General features: G+C 31.5%; 1 protein-coding gene across 1 annotated transcript; it reads left to right on the top strand.

Moving 5' to 3' along the window:
* The first annotated feature begins 338 nt into the window (after positions 1 to 338).
* LOC117909555 (zinc finger protein CONSTANS-LIKE 4) lies at positions 339 to 1,671 on the top strand. The gene is made up of 4 exons (XM_034823597.1): positions 339 to 760; positions 934 to 1,071; positions 1,183 to 1,332; positions 1,498 to 1,671. The coding sequence occupies exons 1-4, from the start codon at positions 374 to 376 to the stop codon at positions 1,570 to 1,572; spliced, it is 750 nt and encodes a 249-aa protein (XP_034679488.1). The 5' UTR covers positions 339 to 373; the 3' UTR covers positions 1,573 to 1,671.
* The last annotated feature ends 21,106 nt before the right edge of the window (positions 1,672 to 22,777 follow it).

Here is a 22,777-nt window from a genome sequence, read left to right as displayed (position 1 = left end):
AAAAAAGAAAAAAAGAAAAAAAAAAAAAGAAGGGAAGATGACCAAATTTAGGCAAGTGATAAAGATGATTATTCCGATTTGAAGCAACAACTAGCTAGATTGGTTACAACACTACGCGCTTACAGCTTCTTGGCATACCATAAAAACAGTAAAGACATACAATGGCGGTTGAGGTAGTTATCGAAGCTAGCTAATCATATGAGTTGATAGCACAGTAGCTCGGTCAGCTGCCCGCACAAACAACCTTTTGCCTAAGCCCACAATACTCAATCCACTTCTTTCTTATAAATTCGAGCCTTAGAGCTTCAGTAGTGGTAAACAAAAGATTGTTGAACAGGTCTAACAAAGACTTGGCAATAACCTTCTTTTTTCAATGTCTTCTTTTTCATTGTCTTCAAATCTACCTCAGTTCTACACCGACTGTGCTAACTTCCCTACTGATTTTTCCGAGTTTTCGGCTCCAGTGGCCGGTGCAATGTGGGGGGACGAAGGAGGGTTCTCATTGCTGGATTACCAAGTCCAGCCGGAGGTTGATGTTGGGGTGGCGGTTTCTGGGTTGGTTTTGCCGGAGCGGGGTGGGGTTTCGGACATGGCAGTGCCCGCGTTGCCGGAGTTCAACATGGGGGGTTTGTGCGGCATTGCCGGAGTTCAGAGCTTTGGGGGAGGGTACCAGCAAGATGTGTGTGAGTTTGGAGATGAATGCGGAGGGTTTGTGCCTGATTTCCGGCCGGTTTATCCTGCTACGGCGGGAGATAATTGGGTGAGCATGCGAATTCGTGTGAATGCATTGCATGTGTAGTCTTGTAGGAACTAGGAATTGGAAGTTTCTTGCAGTGGTCTGAAATGGTTCTTTCTCATTGCATGGAGATTAGTGGAAAGCGTAAAGGAATTGAGAGATGATTTTTCTTGGAAATTGTGTTTGGGATTTTGTAGGGAATTCAAGGAAATCATATAGCAGGAATTGAAGAATCCAATACAAAGGTTGGGAGGTACTCAGTTGAGGAAAGGAAGGATAGAATTCTCAGATATTTGAAGAAGAGAAATCAAAGGAACTTCAACAAAACCATTAAGGTCTCTTCTCTTTTTCTATTTTCCAAATCATCTTCCTCTCTCTCTCTCTCTCTCTCTCTCTCTCTCTCTCTCCCTCTCCATTTATTCTTTACTAATTGGCTCGTTATACAGTATGCATGCCGGAAGACTCTGGCAGACAGGCGTGTCCGGGTCCGGGGGAGATTTGCAAGGAACAGCGAGATATGCGAAGAAGAAATGGCAGTGAAGAAGAATGAAAACACACAAGAAGAGAAAGAACTATACTACAATGACACTGTGCAGGTAATGGATTTTCAACAATAGAGCATGACACATAATCTTTATTACCAATGCTCAACTTCCTTGAGGTTGATAAATAGGTGGCAATTTTACAATATTAATAATATTTTTGTATGATTATTTATTTATATTTATATTTATATTTACTTATTTATTTATTTATTGCAGATGAAGCATGATGAGGAGGACTGGCTGCAAGAAGCAATTGCAAGCCTCATGTATATGCCATATTTTTCTGGATGATTGTTTGTTTAAAGAGAAAATGTTTCCTATCTTGTAGACCAGTACAAATTAACTTTTGGGTTTCTTGTAACAGTACTCTTCCATTTAATCCTAATGAGATTTGAGTTCATATTAGAAATTTACAAGAAAATATTGATATGCATAGATCTCTCTTTCACTTCAATATATTCTTTGATATTATCATCATACAAAAGATTGGAAGAATAGTTTGAATTTTTGTTACAGAGCTGGTGGCAGTACCCGTATGGAGATAGATGTTGGTGTTTTTGATTAACAATATGGGCTATTAGTTGAGTTGTAATTGATGGGAGAAAAAGGCATATCTTCAAGCTAATATGCTTTTGACTTGGTCATTATGGTAGTGGTGCATAAGATTCTATTGAGGTGACATCAAGATGATTTTTGGTGTGCTTGAATATCAAATTAATTAAATAATTGTGTATATTCTAAATGAATTTATCTTTTGTGAAATGGTGACCCTTTTGTTATAATTTTTTTTTATATAAAAAAAATAAAATTATTTATCTCTTAGGTACGTACAATAACATATTTTGTATTTATTTATAAATTAAAAAATTTATTAATCACATCCTTGAGCTTGGATTAATCTTTCAATGCTTTCAAATGACTAGAATTATCGAATATTATGAAAATAAAATTTAAGGAATTTTTGGAAATTTTAATGTTATTCCCACTTGATCGATTAGAAAATTTTTTCCCTATACTTTTGAATTAATTTTGTGATAGTGAACTTTTGTTTATCATCTTGGCCACATTCATTGTTTGATTAACAAAGTAGGAAACTAGTTATGATGCATGTTTGAATGGAAATAGGACACGAGTGGGGTAAGATATCTTTGCTTTATGTGCAAGAATCTCAACTTGTATTTTGTGACTTTTCATGGTTCACATTGTACACAAGTTCTCCTCATAAATTGATCCACAAAATAATTATTTTATATCTATTTATATATCTTTTAGATAGGCATCGACGGAGCTAGAAATATGCGACAAGGGCTATGTGATATCAAAATATAAATTTGACTTAGGTAGTGTTTTTTTTTTTTTTACTTAATTCTAAATAGAACCTTAATGCTTAATAGTGTTAAATATTAGATTGTTTGTTTTTGTAGTATTTTATTTCTATTAAGTATTAAAAAGTAAAGAAAAATCAATATGTTATTTTTTCTATTTAAAAAAAGCTATATATTTTGACTTTTTTTTTTTAGTAAAAAATCTATAATAAGTCATGAAAAAATAGAAAAACAAACAACTTAAATTCTGAAAACAAATTATTTTCAGTAAAAAGCCAAAAAAACAAACAACATCTTAATGTGTTAAACATTTTTTTTTCTTGGAAGTTTGGATTTTTAGAGGGGGCATCCGCAATACATGTAGGACTTGTGGTGGACATTCATGAAGCTTTAGGGTTGATATATACATGGTTCATGAATAGTTTCTTCATAGAGAAAAGAAAATTTTTGTCCTTGTAACATCTGAGTTTACAAATGTTGTTTTCAAAGAAAAGAAGTATGCACCATTTTGATGGTGAAGGATTCTGACAATTGCTGCGATTCAAACCCTTTACCTTTCAATTAGATTGCACATCTCATCATCCAATTCTCGTCTATCATTTTTATTCCTTCTTAACCTGACTTCCAAATGACTTTTGATAATGACAAAATATATAGCTCTAAAGCATATTCTATATTAAAAACATCAATCTATACTAACACTTCTATCTTCATATCTATCCAGAATAAAGCTTCACTGATTATATTTTGTCTTGATTTAGTGGCAGTTACATCTTAAGAAAAAAGAAATTAAAATGATAATTGGGCCATATCTAGATAACAAAGAGTGTAGGCTTGAGCTTGACACTTGGAATTATTGAACAGGGATCATGTGCACATCTCCTAGTTGCTTTTATCACCAGGCTGTACTTTTAGTATCTGTTTTTCCTTTTCTATGTCTTGGTGCGACAACACTTTACTCAAGGACAAAAAGAAAAGAAAGGGAACAATAAGATTTTTAAAATAAAAATCATATTTCTATGCAAAATTAAAAACATTGTTAATAGGATCATCAATCTTATTAATTAAAATTTTAGGTTTTTTTTTTTTCTAATTTTTAATATGGAGAGTACAGTTTTTAGTATTGTATTGAAAATTGCCAACTAATTAGAAATTGTCATATAACAAAAATTGTTTGTATTTTATGCTTTACAAGTTGTCTCATTCCTTTGTGTCTAAATTCTATTCTTGGTACTTAGATATTTTTCATTGCTTGATTTTATTTTTTTCTATATAAATTTCACATGTTTGTATCATCGTTCTATGATTCAAATTTAACTATGCATTTAAATAGTCTAGATTGTTAATTCAATATGATATTATTGAATTTTGACATTATTCTTATTTTTGGAAAAAAAAAAACATGGTTTCCAAATATAAAATCAATATCATAAAAAAATAATTACTTTCACTCTTATTTTCACTTTTAAAAATAGAAGATAGAACTAATCCCAAACAAACTTTTAATAAAATTTAAAAATAGATATTTATATAAAAGATATTTATAATTAATTTTTTTATTAATAAAAAGTTTTTAAAAATAAATCTAGGAAAACAAATTTTAACAAAAGTTAGTGCAAGGGAATGGCTTACCAATCCCTTCTATTCTAGTAGGGGATGGAAGCTATGTTATATATATATATATACTCTATTAATATTATTTATTTGTTTTTTTTACTTAATTGTAAATAGAATTTACTTAATAATAATAAATATTAGGTTGTTATTTTTATAATATTTTATTTTTATTAAACATTAAAAAGTAAAAAAAATTAATATATTATTATTTTTTCATTTAAAAAAATTAAATATTACAATTCTTTTTATTGAACAAACAATTTATAATAAATCATAAAAAAACATAAAAATAAATAATCTAAAATTTGAAAACAAATTACTTTTAATAAAAAATTAAAAAAACAAACATACTCTCTAACTCTCTTGAATACGTGATATAACCGTCAAAGTCTCCATCAATTCTTAATATCACCCTTCTCCACAAAAGCCATTTACTTGGCTAATTTATTTATCTATTTATTTTTAATTGCTTGAGATATAAAGAATTCTTTTATGTTTATGACCAATCAACCACTTTCCAAAGAACCATATTTTGAAAGAGTATCAATTTTCATATAATTCATCAAACCAATTTCAATGTCATCATGTTCTTTAGGACCCTTTATTTATTATGATAAACTTTTAGTCACATCCCATTCCAATGTGGAACCCCCAACCCCACCCCTCAGGCCAAATCATGATGCTTCTACTGAAATTGCCTTTGCGCAGAGGGACAGTAGATATGTATTGAAATAGATGTCAACAAACCTCCAACCTACAACCTAATCCTAGATAGGAGGAAAATAAATATAATATACCAAATTTTTTCATAAACATTAATTTGTTTATTTTGGAGCATATTTTAATATTTTTTTCTTCTTATTTTATTAATTTAAGCATTTTATAAGCAATTAAAATAAAAATAATAGCATATTAGGCTACTATTTTAATATTTGAATAAATAAATTGTTCAATCAAATTGACTTTTTTAAAATCGACAAAAAAGAAAAAAGGCCAAAAATAATTAAATTATGCTTTCATCATACCATGACACATGATCTTTCGTCATTAATCCCACTATGTCATTTGCAACCACCAAAAACTGTTTTGATCGCACTACCTTACACTTCCATTATTTTTAGTGAGGAATAAACTTAGAATTAAAAAGAATACTGTGGATTGGGAACACTGGTGCTTTAAAGAGAGAGTCTAGAAACTAGATGATTTGATTTCATTTAAATTCTATTTACATTTTTAAGGATGATATATTGACATCTTGACAAACTTACATTATATTGGGGATTATTTTTTTTTTAAATAATGAAGTTGAGATTATTGAGCTTTATTTTGATAGATTTAAGAGAAAAAAATTTATAAATACAAATAACAATAAATAAATAAACAAATAAATAAAAGAGCTTCTTGTAGTGCAGTTTGAAACATAAAATTAATTTATTTCAACCTTGCTCTCCTTATGTCTCTCAAAACCCTAAGCCACTGATCCAATTCACATTTAGCAAAGAAATAAAAATAAAAATTAATTAACTAAAAAAAATGAAATAATCCTTATATTTATGAATTTAACATCTTCCAGATTTTTGTTTGAAGAGTAAATCATTTTTTTTTACATAAATGTTCATAACTATTTTAAGTATTTATATATAAGTTTAAAAAATGTTATTTTTACAAGAAAATAATGATAGTATTTTTGTTAAAATATGGTCAAGACAAGGATGGAAGGTTGTATTTTCAAAATTGGGTTTTTGGGTTTTCAATGACCCTTTTAATCAAATAATCCTAAAAATAAATATAAAGATAGTCATTTAAAATTCACAAATTCAATAAAAGTTAAATTCTTTACCCACTTATATTAGACAAGATATCTAAATATTAAGTTTAACAGACAACTGATACTAAACTATTTAAAGTCTATTATCCAAAATCCAAATCTTTCAACTTCTGTTAATTATAAGGGAGTCAATTTTTATTTTTATTTTTTTTGGGTACAATTTAAGGCCACACATTGAAAAAACATAACTATTTTAAAGTAGAGAAGGAAAACAGTAATTATCTAATTGAGAGTGCAGATCTTGGGTGACATTTGCCACAAACCTTAAAAGAAATTATGATATGGATGATCAAGCTTTAGTTTTTGTTTTGTTTTATTTGTTTTTCCTTTTTCATCTGTAGCCAAATGAAAATGAAAGGTTGACTTACATGCCAGATGAGGAGTTAGTTTGAGATTAGACAAGTCAGTTAGGAGAATGTCGCATCCATTAGGACAAAGGCTTAAAGCCCCATATAATAATGGCCATAAAGATCAGTATGTTCCTTGATTAGAACCTCAAAATTCTTCTTAAAACCCTTATAAACTGAGTAATTGAAGAAAGTGGCAAAAATAAAAAAGCAAATGAATGTAGTAAACTTAGAGCCGTTTGGGAGTGTTTCAAGCCGAAGTATTTTTAATGAAATTGTTTTTTTAGGAAACATTACATGTAATTTTTTTTAATATTATAAGTTATTTTTCAAACTTTTAAAAGTGTTTTTTAAATTTTACTAAATATTTTTTTTTTTATAAAAAAAATACTTTTTATATTAAAAACGTTTCCTATCATCACTATCAAATGAACTCTTAATTTGATTAAATCCTAAATTCTAAATCATTTTTGTTAAGTATGAAAGCAAAAGTTATGAACTATTTTTTTTGTTTTTTTTTTTTTGTATGTGCCCAAATGATCAAAGAATTAGGTATGGTTTTACAACAACCTGTAAGAGTCAACATGAACATGCCAAAGCAATAGGATAGAGTGTCTGTTCAGCTCCCTTGTTCATATCTTTTTTAAAAAGAAATTTCTCTAAAAAAAAGCTCTGGGTAAGGAGATAAATGCAAATGGGACTCACAAGCAAGCATTCTTTCAATCGTAAGAAAGCACTAAACCACCAAGTGAGTGAAGCATCCCTCATGTCCATGAAGGTGACCCAAGCTCATAATGGCAACCTCTTATCATAGTGACAAACTTGGGATTTAGTCATTAAAATATTATCATGGTTTTAGAATTCATGGTCGGATCATTTCATACTCAGAAAAACATTTAGGACAAGAAATATATGTGGTCATCCTATAATTATTCAAGGAATTTCATCAATAATAGGGGAAGTACACAGTAAATTCATGAAAATATTGAGGAATAATTGGATTAATTATAAAGTATATTTATAAATTTTGTGCTCTTTAGCCTTCCAACAATCTTGTCAATGGCCCAAGAACTTTGTTATAATGGAGTTGAGAACTTGTGGTTCTTATAGGAGTTGAGCTCTATCAGAGTTTTGTGGGACAAACCTGCATCATATCTTCTAAATGAAAGGATGAGCTTTTTTTTTTTTTTCTTGACATAAAATGGGAAGAATATGCCCAAAATTACACCTAAGTGTTACTAGATCTCAATCTATGCATGAAAAGGCAAACTATCTTTCTCTTCTCCTCCTGCCCCGTCCCCCCTCCCCCCTTTTTTCCCTTTTTTTTCCCTTTTTTTTTTTCTTTTCCATTTTCTTTCTGCAATTCAAGTTAATGTTGCAGGTCTTGAAGGTTCTTCATCCAATGTATTAAATTTTGTTAATTATGCCATTAGGGTTTTGTTCTTCCTAACAAGTGTCCCTGAAAATGACAATGAATGCAGAATATATCCAACTGCGTCCCTTGATGTGGAGGGAGGGCTAGAAAGTGTTGGAGGGATCAAGTCAGTACAGTTGATGAAGTTGATGGTTTTATGTTGCTGATAAATTCTTCCAGAAAAAATAAATACTATTGATGAATGAGTTGAGTCAACTAGAAACTGAAAAACACACAAGATCACCCTGAAAGATTTGTTGGCGCCAACAGGCCCATCGTGCAACCCTCTGTGAACCATGAAGTTAGGAAGAAGCAAGAGCTTCCACAAGTTCAAGCTTGGGCCCCGAGGAATCACGTAGGAAACAATGTATTAGTTGACCACTTTTAGCTAACTTCGGATTCTGAATTTGAGGACAATAATCTTGTGGCGAGGTTGGAATCAAATGATGAGAAATATAGTGAGCGAGCTCTGTAGCTCCTTTCGGCGGGGCTAGATGCTTAAAAGCACTGTTTCATATTGCTTCCATAGTCAAAATGGATTCCCAGATGGGACAACGTTGTCCCATATCGTTGTCGTTATTATAGCATTGGAAAAACTAACACTAAACGCTTGAAAGCAAAAGAAGCAATGACCCACTTGTTGACGATTAAAGCTAAAACAACAAACTCCCACCTCTTACCTTACCAAAAGAAGAGCATGAACTATACCCTAGGTGCATATTTTCCATGATTGTCATGATACCCCCCTCTTCACCCCTTTTTTCTAAGTAAACAGAACAACCTCTTCACTGGTTCAAGTCAATGCACCATTACTAGAGGTTTGAGTTTTTCAAATGTGAAAAGTAATGGAGTTTGGATTTTCTTAAGTGGTCGTGACACAATATCAATTAGAGTAGGCATCGATATGGTGTAGCAAATTATAGCTAGTCAATGAAATTTTTAGTACTGTCCTTGAAGAATTCAAGGAGTGGTAATGTGTATGAATGTTTTCTATGTCCTGGCAAGTTGATATAGCTGAAGTTGAGCAATTGAAAGACATGGTTAAACATGTTTGATATAGCATTCCTAAATAATTGGAAGTTGAGATGGTAAGTAGGGTTGGAGAAAAACGACAATAATTCAGAAAGTGTACTTCTTTTCCTTGTGTAGGATTGAACCAAGGTGAGTTATTTGACTCAACTTGCATGGTATCGTATATAATAACAGCCCTAAGTTGTTTCAGAATATATAGGTATATTTGTTTGGGTAGGGTTATTCGAACGTTTGTATATATTCAATTTACTTTTACCACATTTCTCCAGTGTGGTACTGTGATGGTGCACGTATGAATATCAACTATACAGTGAAATAAAACCAATGTTGCATAATACATAAAATTAAAATGACAGAATCTTGTTCTAAGTCTTGGCTCCTTTCTGAACTGTTCACAACAAAAGTAAATTAGTAATTATTTTCTCAAGAAATGTATTCATAAAATTTGGTTTTATATGTACTACATTTGCACCCAGATAGAGAACAAGCCAAGTTTATGATGGGTTTCCAGGCATGTTATCTGAATGGGCATCGGATCTTCTCAATTCGCCTCCTTGTCTCTTGATTTTAGTTATTATATTAATTATTTGTGGTGATGGAGCATAATCAATGATGTCATTCAATTCAGCAAAGCACAATTCAACCTAAGCTAGCCTTTCCTTTGCCATTCTTGTTTGCAGATCAGGTCATGTTATTTGTGTGCACACTCTTCCAAGAGTGAAAATATGGGCTAACACTTAAATGTACCCCAGTCCCATCCAGCATAAGAATTTCAAATTGAAGCCTGACCTGATCCTCCTAGTGGCATGCATGGGTTCATCTTTTAACTCTCACCTGCTCTGTGGGATGGCTGGAGCATTGAAGCCTAAAAAGGTCCGTCCCTAGAAAAATATGCCTTATAAGGTATTTTAACCGCTTCAAAGCATAAGGGTTAAGCCTCTTGTTATTTTATTAAGAAATATAATCATATTTGTTAACTACAGCCAGGCCTGTCTGGGTCTGGCAGGCAGATTGAACCCAAAACAATAGGGCTGGAGCCTGCTCAGTCCCTACTCACTCACATGCATGCCTAGAGTGCCATCTACCATCAACGCTACTGCCTACTGCTTTGGCTACTCTTTCAGTCACCTACTAGTTCCAATGCCTACAACCATTGTAATGAACATGTAAGCGTCTATGTTTAAAGGCAAATTCCGAGTCAAATTTCACATTGTGGTCTCCTACCTTCAAAGCCTCCCTCGGACTCTTGTCATTCTAAGCAGATCCTGACTGAAGATTACTATAGAGGAGAAGATTACTAGAGGAGATGGTAGGTGTTTCTAGGTGTTGGATAATATTAGACATTAGTTAACCTAATTTTAAACTTTATTCTTTTGTTGGAAAATGGTTAGTTAACCTAATTTTAAACTTTATTCTTTTGTTGGAAAATGGAGTTGAAACATAAGGGTATCAAAATTTGTGTTTTACAATATTTGAACTCATCAATTGCTAACTGATTACAATAAAGGATAACAATTTCTGTAGCACTCATAATTTTACAGTCTCGTCTAATCAATTAGAATTTGATCATATCTGTAAAATCTCTCTTTTTTTTCAAACAAATCTAAGCTATTTGATGGAGTTTAAAAACCCTAATATTTAAGCCGTATTTTTAAATGAGGTTAATACGGGTGTGAGAGCTAGGTGGTCTCCTCTTGAGCTTCAAGCTCGTTATCTAATTTAGGGTTGTTTGGTTTGAGAGAAAATTTATGGGTTTTGAGCTAAAAATCATCTTTTAAGTGAAAATTTTTCTTTTGAAATTGATTGATTCAGTATAAGTTTCATCCCTACTCTTGTATTTGTCACCTTCGAGGTAACCCAAATTCTTCTTTAATGGATTCAAAAAGAGGCTGAAATCAAGTTTTGTGTGAACTCTAAGTATGCTTCAGAAGAAGAAAGTGGATGGTTGAAGTTCAAAGGTGCTAGATAAGTGGTTTAGGAGAAGATTGAAGACTTGGAGTAAGTAAATCCTTGTATTCACTTAATTTTCTTCATAGTGAATGTTTTTTATTACTTGTAAGCTTGTTGTTTTTTATTTTTTTGGATGTTTTATACTTTAAAATTTTGTTGTCAATGTTTTTTTTTAATCTCTATCTCATATTTTTATTAGTTTATCTTAGCTTTTGAAATTTGCATTGATTTATTATGTTGGTTGATTGAGAAAATGAGCTAGAATTGGATCATTTAAGCTTTGGAATAGTATATATGAAATAATTTCTGATTTGGTATTGATGTTAATGGATATGTGAAATTCTGTTTTTTTTTTTTTAGTAGATTAAATATCTTATCTCACTTAGTTGAGGAGTGTTGACTTTTTATATGTGAATTGCATTGGCTATCTTGTTGGGAGAGTATTGGTACATCTATTATTGCTTGTGCTTTGCATTTTTGTCAATAAGATTGAAAAAGATCAAAACAATGGGGAAAAAAATCAAGAGGGTGGTTAGCATTTATGTGATACCATCTCAAATTGATTTAAAAACACCTATTCACCCCTCCTCTAGGTGTTATTCATAGTTGAGATTCATCCATAATTGGTAATAGAGTAGGTTTTACAAAAAAGATCATTTTCGATCCTTAAATCTCAAATATGGAACCTCATCAAGAGGGTGCTTTTATTGGAGGACCCATTTTTTAACCAAAAAAAAAAATTATTCTCATTGAAAAGCGAGAATGCAATATTTTTTCAAAATACAACAAAAAAAGTTTGACATGTCATTGAATTTGGTTGGTCTCCACCTAAGGTGTTGGACAAAAAAGGTAGATTAATTAACAAATGTAATCAAGTCTAAATTGGAATGGAATAGAGGTGAAAGGGAAGCTAGTAAAAATAATGCTAGAGTCATGGATTTTATTTTCAATATCATTAGCATGGATGAATTCTAAATGATTTCTTCTTACACTTAGGCTAAAGAGGCTTAGGATATTCTCCAAGTTACCTATGAAGGAACTAATGTGGTGAAAAGTGTCCAAACTTCAAATTAATGTTGACTTCTAGGTTTGAGACCCTTAGGATGGATGATCATGAGACTTTTGGAGAGTTTTGTGTAGAATTAATGGACATTATGAATTCTAGCTTCAATTTTGTAGTTCAACCCTAACTCTAAAGTAGTAAGAAAAATTTTGAGATTTGTCCTAGATAGATTTAAAGCTAACTTGATTGTCATTGAAGAGTCCAAGGATATGGATTTCTTGAAGATGGATGAACTTGTAAGTTCTCTCTAAACATTTGAAATGACTTAATCACCTAGGGAAGAAAAGGGTCTTGCCTTAAATGCTATTAAGAAGTCTATAGGTTCCAAAGGTGAAGGCAATTAGAAAATGTAGGATGAGGAGATTGCAAAATTTGCTATAAAATTCAAGAAGTAAATGAAATTCAGAAAATATAAGACTAAGTCCAAAGAAGATGCTAAAATATGGAGAAAAATTCAAATAGAGAAAAAAAATGGAAAAAAGAAAAAGAAAGATAAAAGTGTCCAAAAGGAGTTTAAGATGAAAATCAAATGGAAAAAGATAAAAAATAATTTTAAAAGAAATGTCATAAAGGAGTTTAAGATTGGGAGCTTCAAATGTGAGGGAAAGTGACACTTTGCCACCAAATGTCCTTAAAAAAAGTGGTAAGAAGGTTATGCAAGCTCCATGGAGTGACTCAAACTCAAGTCAATAAAGTGAAAATGAATATAATAGAAGTGAGATGTATCAATTTCATTGCCTTTATGATAAGTATCAATGAAGAACCAAACATAAAAGAAGTATTAAGTGAGTCAAATGACCCCAATGATGATGAGATGAGTTGACTCAATTGTCATCTTAGATCTAAGCAATGGAAACAATACTAGTTTTTTTTTAAAAAAATTAATCTTTAGGGTTAAAATACTAACCTTCAGGTTTAGATGTTCTCAAACCTTGAATCCAAGTATTGAAGAATCAAATTGATGTCGTCGAAAGTCTCATAAACCCAAGATCTTTTGTGCGATGGTTCTTCTTTGATCTTGGCATACTTCCGGTATGAGGGAAAATAGAGTGAAGGTTATGGTTCTCTTTTTCTTTGGATGTGGAAAACAACTTTATGGAAAAGTTATGGAAACCTTAACCCCTAAAGGGGTATTTATAGGGTTCCTAATGGGCTTAAGTGACTTGAGCCCACTAAGGGTTTAGGTCATTTAATCTAGCCTAAAATGGGTTTTAATTGATTAATTAACCTAACAGTGCTTGCTAACTAAGCAATTAGCCCAATCCAAAGACCTTGTTCAGTTACCATTATACAACCTTATGTAATTACCAAAACGTCCTTATGCATAAAAGTGAACCTAGAGTCAATCCAACCCTCATAACCTGTGTTGACAAGGTATATGAGCTTAGAGTGGGGATCACTAGGACCTATAAGAGTATTAACCCCCTCAAAATCCAATTTTGAAGTTGATTCAACATCTCACTATAGAGAATCAATTGTACTCCAGTACCCTAAGTAAATAATAATGAGATTCTAAGTACTTAGGTTTGTGACCTGCTACCCATTACGTTCACTTTTCCTATGAACTAGTGTTTATAGTCTAACAAGGTGAAAATTTTTAAACTTGTAAGACTACCTCTACTATCCTTGACTTATAAATCCTCTTATTGTATGTTCAACTAACATATCTTAGCTCTCCAAGAGCTTATGTTAAGTTCCACTTAAGGAACTATTATGATCATAGTTTACGTGAATATGCCTCCTTAAGATCACCCAAAGGGATATTTTGTTTCAATATCGTGAGATATCATAGTGTCTCTATTGAGAATATCTATTGCTACTAACTTCCATTAATAGTGACCCAATTCATGGGGAATATATAATCAGTTTACGATCTCACTTGTAGGCTAAATTCACTGTTAACTTTAACACAAACTCAATATTTTTTTCAAAGTTGAGAAACAACACAATGAAGCAACTTGGTGAAGTCATGACTACTTGATAGCCTTAAATCAAGACTCATTGTAGGTTTAGTCCAATGTGTAACCATACACAATAATGCATTCACTATAGGAAACCCACCCTAAGGGCTAAGACTAACCATTCCTTCAATTAGAAGGTAGTGCACTACAGCTTTTAATGGATTGCCTAAGTCCATTAACTGGTTGTGAATGTCATCTGCTTGCAAGAAACCCAAGGCTTGGATCTTCTATACAACTTCTAATGTACCCAAGTCATGTACAATATTAATGCAAGAGATTTTAGGCGAGAATGCTCATAAAGCGTAATGCATAGAACAAGGATAGATAAAAATGAAACTAAAATATCATTACATAATGAATTTCAAATTTGTTACATCATGTCATACTTTTAAGGGATCTATCCTAATAGACTCGGTATCTAGGACTTTGTACAAGGAGTGTTTAAGCCTCAAACATGAACAGGTTAAATGGAATGCTTCAAAGAAGAATTTAACTAACGAGATTGATGTCTTAAAGGGAGAAAAAAAGTCTTTCCTTGATAATTGCTTTCCTTGAATATGAACATTCCGAAATGAAAAAAAAATGTTATGAAGAAAATCAAATGTTTAGGGATGTGTTAAGTCTTAGAAAGGATGAATTGGATCATAGTTCTAAAAGATTTCATAATTTGATTAATTCAAGGTGTAATTCATTTGGTGAAAGAGGCTTAGGACTTGTTGTTGATAACTCTACTTTTTGTAATGGTAAAACAATTTTTTTCAAGACTTGTGATAAATATGATGGGAAAAAACTGGATCTCTATTTCCTAAGCCGAAATTAGGTTAAGAACATGCTTGACTATCCTGGGTTTTTCTAAATCCTATGTACAATGGAAAATTTGCATTTTTAAACTTAAAACGAATTCAAAAAGTGATAAGGAAAAACATACCTTAGATTTGGATGTTCTTGAATCAAATCCACATGGTGAAGATGAAGAACAAAGTTGTAAAAGTCTCATAAACCCAAAGTTTTTTGTCCGATGGCTTGAAAATTGATATTGACACACTTTCGATAAGAATGGAAGATAGGATGGAGGTTGTGGCTCTCTTTTCCTCTTTGGAGGTGGAAGACAACTCTCTAGGAAAAGTTATGAAACCCTTTAAGGGGGTATTTATAGGTCCCCGATTGGGCTTAAGTGACTTGGGCCCACTAAGGGCTTGAGTCACTTAATATAGCCTAAAACAAGTCTTTGTTTATTAATTAACCTAGTAGGGTCTACTGATTAATCAATTAGCTCAATCTAGAGATCTTATTCACTTATCTTTGTGTAACCTTATGCAATTACCAAAACACTATGATGCACAAAAGTGAACCTAAAGTCAATTTGAACCTCATAATCCATGCCAACAAGGTATATAAGCTTAGAGCAAGGACCACTAAGATGCATAAGAGTACTAGCTTCTTTAGAATCTAATTCTGAAGTTGATTCAACATCCCATTATAGAGAATCAACTAAACTTTAGCATTCTATGTAAACAACGAGACACTATATGCTTAGGTCTATGACCTACTATCCATTTTGTTTAGTCTTCCCATGAATTGGTGTTCGTACTTTAACAAGGTGAAAGTTATTAGTCTTTTAAGACTTCATCTACTATGTTTGAGTTACAGATCTTATTGTATGTTCAACTAACATATATTAACTCTCTAAGAGCATATGTCAAGTTTCACTTAAGGAATCATGAACACACTTCCTTAGGATCACCCAAGGGCCACTCTATCTCAATCCCATGAGATATCATGATGCCTTTATGGCTTTCAATGACCTAATCCATTGAAAATATATCATCAACTTACAATCTCACTCATAGGTCAAAATCACTATTAACTTTAGCACAAACTCAATATTCTCTCAAGGTTGAGAGATAGCACAATGAAACAACTTGGTGAGATCATAGTTACTTGATAGCCTTAAGACACGACTCACCATAAGTCCTATCCAATGTGTAATCATATATACTAGTGTACTCATCATGGAAAACCTATTTGGATGGCCAAGACCATTTGTCCCTCCAATTAGGAGGTGATGCACTATAACCTCTAATAGGTTTCCTATACCCACGAACCAATTGTGAACTAATCATCTTTTTACAAGGAACTTGTGACTTGGATCTTCCACGCAACTCCTAATACACCCAAGTCATGTACAAAGCAAAAGATGTAGGCCAAAATGCTTATAAGGTATAATGCATGGAAATAGTATAGATAAAAGTGAATTGGAACTTTATTAAATAAATAATAAAATCCAATAGTTTATTAGATCATGTCATGGTTTTAAGGGTTATCCTAACAAAAGAGTCTTTTAAGAAAACTCCCTTTAAATTGAAATTTCATTGCACTCATTGTGATAAAATAGGACATCCTTTTCATAGATGCTATGCAAAAATGTTAGATTATTTATTTTTATTTTTTAAAAGTTGACCCACTTAATAAACAAGGCCATAAATGATAGCAACAAAGAGTCCAAGAGTTAATAATAATAATAATAATAATAATAATAATAAAAGTTGAGTGAAAAAAAAAAAAATGAGCCTAAGTTTCTTATAGTTCACGCCACACTTAAAGCTAGTGAGTCACATTACTTTGATAGTGGTTTTTCACATCATATGACTAGTAATAAATCATTGTTCTCTACCTTCACTAAATTTGATGATGGAAATGTAACTTTTTGTGATGATATGTGGCTCTTGTAAAAGAGAAATACACTATTTGTGTCCTTAACATTCTTAATCTTGAACAAGTCTTGTATATGGAAAGTCTTAAAGCTAACTTGGTCTGCATAAGTCAAATATGTGATAATAAGTTTAATGTTCAACTTTCATAAAATATGTGCAAAATGTTTAATTTGAATGACAATTATGTGGTGATTGGATTGAGAATTTAAGATAATTGTTATTCTATTATACAAGAATCTTCTCCTTTATTTTCTCTTGTGTGTGGTAGTTTAAAAATCGAATCGGTTGATTTATAACATCATACATTGGGCCATCTTAAGTATTGTGATTTAATTAAAGGTGCAAATTAAAAAAGGAATGTGTCAAAGGAATTGTTAAGTTTGGAAAGTCCTCTGATCCTATTTGCAGTTGTTGTCAAAATGGAAAGCAAACTATGAGCAACAATTGAAGTTGTAACCTCTAACCCTTTAGAGCTTTTGCACATGGACCTCTTAGGACCAACAAGAACAGAGAATATAAGTGGTAATAAATATATTTGGGTAATAGTTGATAGATATTTTAGGTTTGCATGGGTTGTAAACTTAGAGCAAAGAGTGATGCCTTCATTAATTTTAAGATACCTCATTAGAAGAATTAAGAATGATAGGGGAATAGAATTTGATAATTTTGATTTTCTCGAGTTTTGTCACACTCTAGGAATTAAGCACAAGTTTTTTTGCTTCTAAAACTCCTTAAAAAAATAGGGTAGGTAATAAAGAGAATTATTTCCCTTAAGAAATGACCTAGACAATCTTACACCAATATGATCTTCCTATTCACTTTTAGGTTGAGACTATTAATTGCTACACATCTAATAAGATTCATTTGTGCCCTTACACTAGGAAAACTTGTTATAGGCTTTAGAAAGAGAATAAGCTTAACATGAAGCATTCTAGGGTGTGTCCGAGTAGATGTTATGTCTTGAAAGATCATAAAAAGCTTACCAAATTTGAATCCAAGAGTAGGAAGAGACATTACTAATATATTCCATAAGAGTGTACATTTTGAGTTCAAAATGTGTGTTAGAATCATGTAATATGATTATTGATGATCAAGGGTCAAATTCAAGAGAGGTTGAAAATAATGAAATTGTTTTGCCAAAAGATCTCCAACTAGTTGAAGAAAAAATTGAAGATGAAAGCAAAAGTGAAAACAAAAAAAAAAAAAAAACAAAAAAAGGAAAAAGAGAATACTGATAAGGGCAGTTGAAATGTATTAGCTAAGAGAAATAGGTATAAGGTGCCAAAGAATTATTCATTCAGTAATGTTATTGAGGATTATAAGGAAAACATGGTAACAAAGAGATAATCCAAGTTAAATGAGATATGTTATGTGTGTTATGCCTCTCAAATTGAACTTAGGAATGTTAAGAAAGCCTTAAATGATGGAGCTTGGGTATAGGCTCTTCATGAGAAACTGAATCAATTTTCTAGAAATGAAGTTTGGTTTTGATACCAAGACTAAAAGATTTGAATGTTATTGGAACATAATGGATTTGTAAAAATAAAATGGATTGAAATGGTGTGATTATGAGGAATAAAGCAAGGTTGCTCAAGAGTTCAAGCAAATAGATTTCTTGGATATATTTTAGCCTTAGGAGAGTGTTTTTTATTTCAGTTTGGTTCAAACCTTGCATATCCATTTAGTGCACCTTAATATTAATTTATCTTATATCCATTTGAGCTTAAATTTGTACTAGGATTTTGTGAATTTAATTCTATATCTTTTTTGTAACCTTTAAATAATTGGAATCTCATATTCCATTTGAGATAGAGTGGTTTTTAGGGACTTGATTTATGATTCGTTACTTTTAAATTGTCATCATTTATTTTTAATTCTCCCAATTTGTCAATATATCTTCTAAGTTCTCCAAGATTTCATTCTTTTTCTCTTGATCAAAAATCATAATACCATCATCGTTATCTTCTCTATTAAGGTCAGGTCTTAAATCATCAATAACAACATTATAAGTTTCCTTAACTCCCTTAGTACTCAAACTATGCACCATATAACCCTTAGTCATAGAGGACTTACCTAGGAACATCCCTAAACCTTATTAATATCAAATTTACCTCATCCCAAACACCTAAATACCTAATAGTAAGTGTTTTACCTAACCATAACTCATAAGTTGTCTTCATTGTACCTAGCCTAAGTAGAACCTTATTGGATGTGCAATAGGGTGCATTTAAGGCATCAATAAAAAATGTGTAGTTAACCTACTGTAGGTCTTGGAACACTCTATTCTTCTTGTTAGCTTCCCTAAGTGAGGAGTTGTAGGAATAAAGAATTCATGTTCAATACCTTGACTTTGGCAAGAGTAGTCAAACTCAAAATTGTCAATTCTTTCCCCCTAAATCTAGTACAAATGACTTTAAAGTAGTCAAATGCTTTTGGATTCTTTGTAAGAAATGCAACAAATATATGCCTAGAGAAGTCATCTATTAACACTAGAACATACTTTTTAACCAAGAATACTCTTTATCCTTATTGGGTCTATGAGGTCCATGTGTAGAAAATCTATGGATTAAAGGTGGAGAATTCATCCAACATGGTATGGAACTTTTTAACTTGTTTTCCTTTTAAACACTTGCCTCAAATTGGGTTATTGGATTTACTATGCTTAGGGACTCCTCAAACTAATTTATTATTGACAACCTTAATAAGATCCTTATGCTAAATGTGTCCTAGTCTTAAGCTTAGGATAATAGTTAAGGTAATAATTTCTTTATCTTTACAGAAACTACACTCCCACCACCAAAGGTAACATTACCCCCCTTAACCTTCTCAAAGGAGGTGCAGAATGGTTTATCTCTAGTCATGTGCCTAAAATTCTCATTATCAAAATCAATCACTACTTAGGGGCTCTAATTGTAAGTATAGTGATGACTACTATACTGTGAGATCACCTTTCTTAGCCCACACTTGCCTAACTTTGGGAGTAATACTAGATTGACTTTTCTTAGACCTAAAATGAGACTTCTTATCCTTATGGATATTCAGGATCCGATTACTAAGAGAATTGAACTCACTAACTAATTCACATAAGTTTAAAACTTAATTATTGAATATCTTTATAACACTTACTCTGATAATGTCCAAACCTATGACATAGAACACATTTGACAAAGGTCCTTGAAAGACTCTCCTCACAAGGAAGTGTCTCTATAGGCTTTACAAGAGTTGTGTAATAGATTGATTAATGTATCCTAAACTTCTCTTTTCATGAGATGATTTCCTCTTATAAAAAGCAAATCATCTAACCTTTTAGTATTAGAGTAAAATATCTCATTTTAACTAGCTACGTCTTTCTTAAGAGTCTCAAACTCAAATGATAATGTTTTATATTTAAGTTAATCAAATTATGGCACTCAGTTTCTAGAGACTATATCTTTTCCCACAAAGATTTTTTTTTTTTTTTTGGTGATTTTAGGCTAATAATATTAAAATATGTATTCTTTAATTGTTTTTTCAAATAGGAATTTTCATAAGTGTTAAGCATTCATCATATAATACAAAATATGTAGTTTCAATATCATCACAATCATCAACATCCGTACAAAAAAAATATATCATGTTTTCTTTCATTAATTTTAGGGCAATGCTTTAATAAAGATTGTGAAAATGAACATGCTTGAGTCATCCTCTCACTTATGTCATATGACTTAAAGTCGTTAGACTTGAAGTCAATTTAAGTCACTTCTATGACCCTTTTCTTCCTTTTAAGGCAAAGACAATTAGTAGCAATGTGTTCTTTACCATTTCCCATGATTAAAAAATTTAGTTGGCTATTTTCAGTTGAACCATTTTTTTTCCCTTTTTCATTAGTGACAATTCTTTTTCTCTTTTTAGAATCTTCCTTGAAAATTTCATTTAATTTGTAGTTTAACAATTTTTTTGAATTTTTTCAGCAAGCATGACTACTTTAGCACTGGTTAACATAGGTTTAATTTCATTTTCATATTCTACTTGTTCCTTTAGGGCCATACTCTTCAACTTGTTAGAAAAGGGAAGAGATATCGCAAAATTCTTAAGATATCCCACCAATCATCCACACCAAGAGAGTCAATAGCTTAAACCACTTCTAGAGGCCAATGTTTGAATTTTGGGCAATTTCTCAGTAGAATTGCCTTCATGTGTGATAGCTAGAATCTCCTAGGCTTCTTTAGCGTATATTATACATTGTCTTCATTTGAAACTCATCACAACTCATATCATTGAAAATACAGTAAAGTGCATTTGCATTGTTAATACTTGGTAGTAGTGAAATAAATAATAATAACTATTTTAGTACTTAACCTCAAGTATGTTTAATTAGAGGCTAAAACTAGCTAGTTTAGCACTAATCATATTTAATTATAAATTAAACTTTGATTGAGGTTAATTATGATTAATTAATGGCTTAAGCATGAGTATTAGTTCCATGGGGATTAATTTTAATTAAGAAGGCTTGAGGGATTGATTGGTAGGTGTAAAAAGCATAAAATATCACTAGTAGAACTAAATTACAATATGGAAAATTTTGGTTAGTGGCAACCTTAGTGCTAGCCACCTCATGCTTTCTTTAAGACACTAGATAAGGGTTGCTAGCCTTCATTTTTAGCCCATTCTTTATAGAAATCAAGTGGGTCTAGACAGAAAAGTTAGAGAAATAAAGTGAAGGAATCAAGATGATGAAGAAGACTAGATTATTGATTTTGGTAGATTTGATTTCCAAACAATCTTTTGAAGCAAATTAATGGTAAAGTTTATTTGAAATCTGAATTTAATTAGTTATAATCATGTTTTAATTATAAATTAAAATTAATTAGGGTTTTAAACATTTTAGTTTAAGTATATTTTAAAGGAAGAATTAGCATGTTTGTTTTAATTGAAAAATAGATTGATAAATCATGTGATTAATTAGGCTTATCTATATGCTTGAAGCATGCTATTGGATTGAGTTGAATGATAATTAGAATAATTAGAGCATACTAATTAGTTGGGGAATATAAGTATCTATAGGAAAGATTGTTTATTTACCTTAAGTTTGACTTAAAAACTTGTAGGGTTATAGATTAGAGAATGTGGAAATTAAAGTTATCATCATTAAATTGTTGAAACTAGCAAAAAGGGAAAAATGTCATAATCCTTAACTAAGTAATCTTAATGGTTGAGAAACCTAAATTATGTTATTTTATTACAATTCCTTATAATAGTTAAGGGTCGTCGATATAGAAGAATTGAAAAAGAGAAGTTAGTGTAAGGTAGGGAATTTTATATCATTCTATTGTGAATCTTTGCTTTCTTTTCTTGAAGCATTTATTGAAAATCCTTATATTTAACATGTTTTATAAAGTATTTCAATGTGTCATGGTGTTCATAGTGTATTTGCATCATTATGTTAAAATGTTGCCATGATGTTTGGATATGTGTTGGTATGAGGAATCATGACTTCGGTATTGTGGACATGGTTCATGGTGTGGTTACATTGCAAGAATGACATGAAGCAATGGTAGATAACATTTAAAAGAGAGATTGATAGTGGAAATTATCCATAAGAAGTTGTAGTATTATATTTAGATATATTATTTATGTGGAATCATGGGTCCTTGGGTGAAAATCCCTAAAGCCCTCGAGGAAGGCACTCCAATATGGGTGTATAAGGTTGGTCATACCCTTGGGTTTTAGTCCCTAAAGACACGAGGTTGGTCTTACCTTGGGTATGAGTTCCAAAAGACAAGGGGTAAGACATGTCCTTGGATGGTAGTCCCAGAATAGTCATTAATTCTAGTCAACCATCTTTTAGAGCATTGATTGATGATATATGCATTGGTGGGGATTAGCAGCTTATCATATGTGAGAAAACGGATCAGGCAAAGAAGAGATGAAATCATCAACAATACGCACACATATTTAACATCATTGCATATCTGTTAATGATTGTAAAATTTTTATCACACATGTTGTTATATGTTTAATACAATGATTTTTTTTTTAAAGATATACATAGGATGATTATAAACTTTCCTACTGAGTTGTGAACTCACCCTATCCCTTCCACTTTTAAATGCATGTCAAAAGACACTTGTTGGAGTTAATGCTTGAGTTTTGCATATGTTGTTGATTGGATGTTGTTTTGCTCATGTTTAAAGTCTTTTGAGACTTTTATCTTTATACTATAGGAAGACTAAATCATTTTGAAGAAATGAAATAATCTTATGTTT

The sequence above is a fragment of the Vitis riparia genome, chromosome 19 (assembly GCF_004353265.1).
Source record: "Vitis riparia cultivar Riparia Gloire de Montpellier isolate 1030 chromosome 19, EGFV_Vit.rip_1.0, whole genome shotgun sequence".
Classification (NCBI taxonomy): domain Eukaryota; kingdom Viridiplantae; phylum Streptophyta; class Magnoliopsida; order Vitales; family Vitaceae; genus Vitis; species Vitis riparia.
Note: the sequence above shows the minus strand (reverse complement) of the source record. Positions and strands in the feature narration are given on the sequence as shown.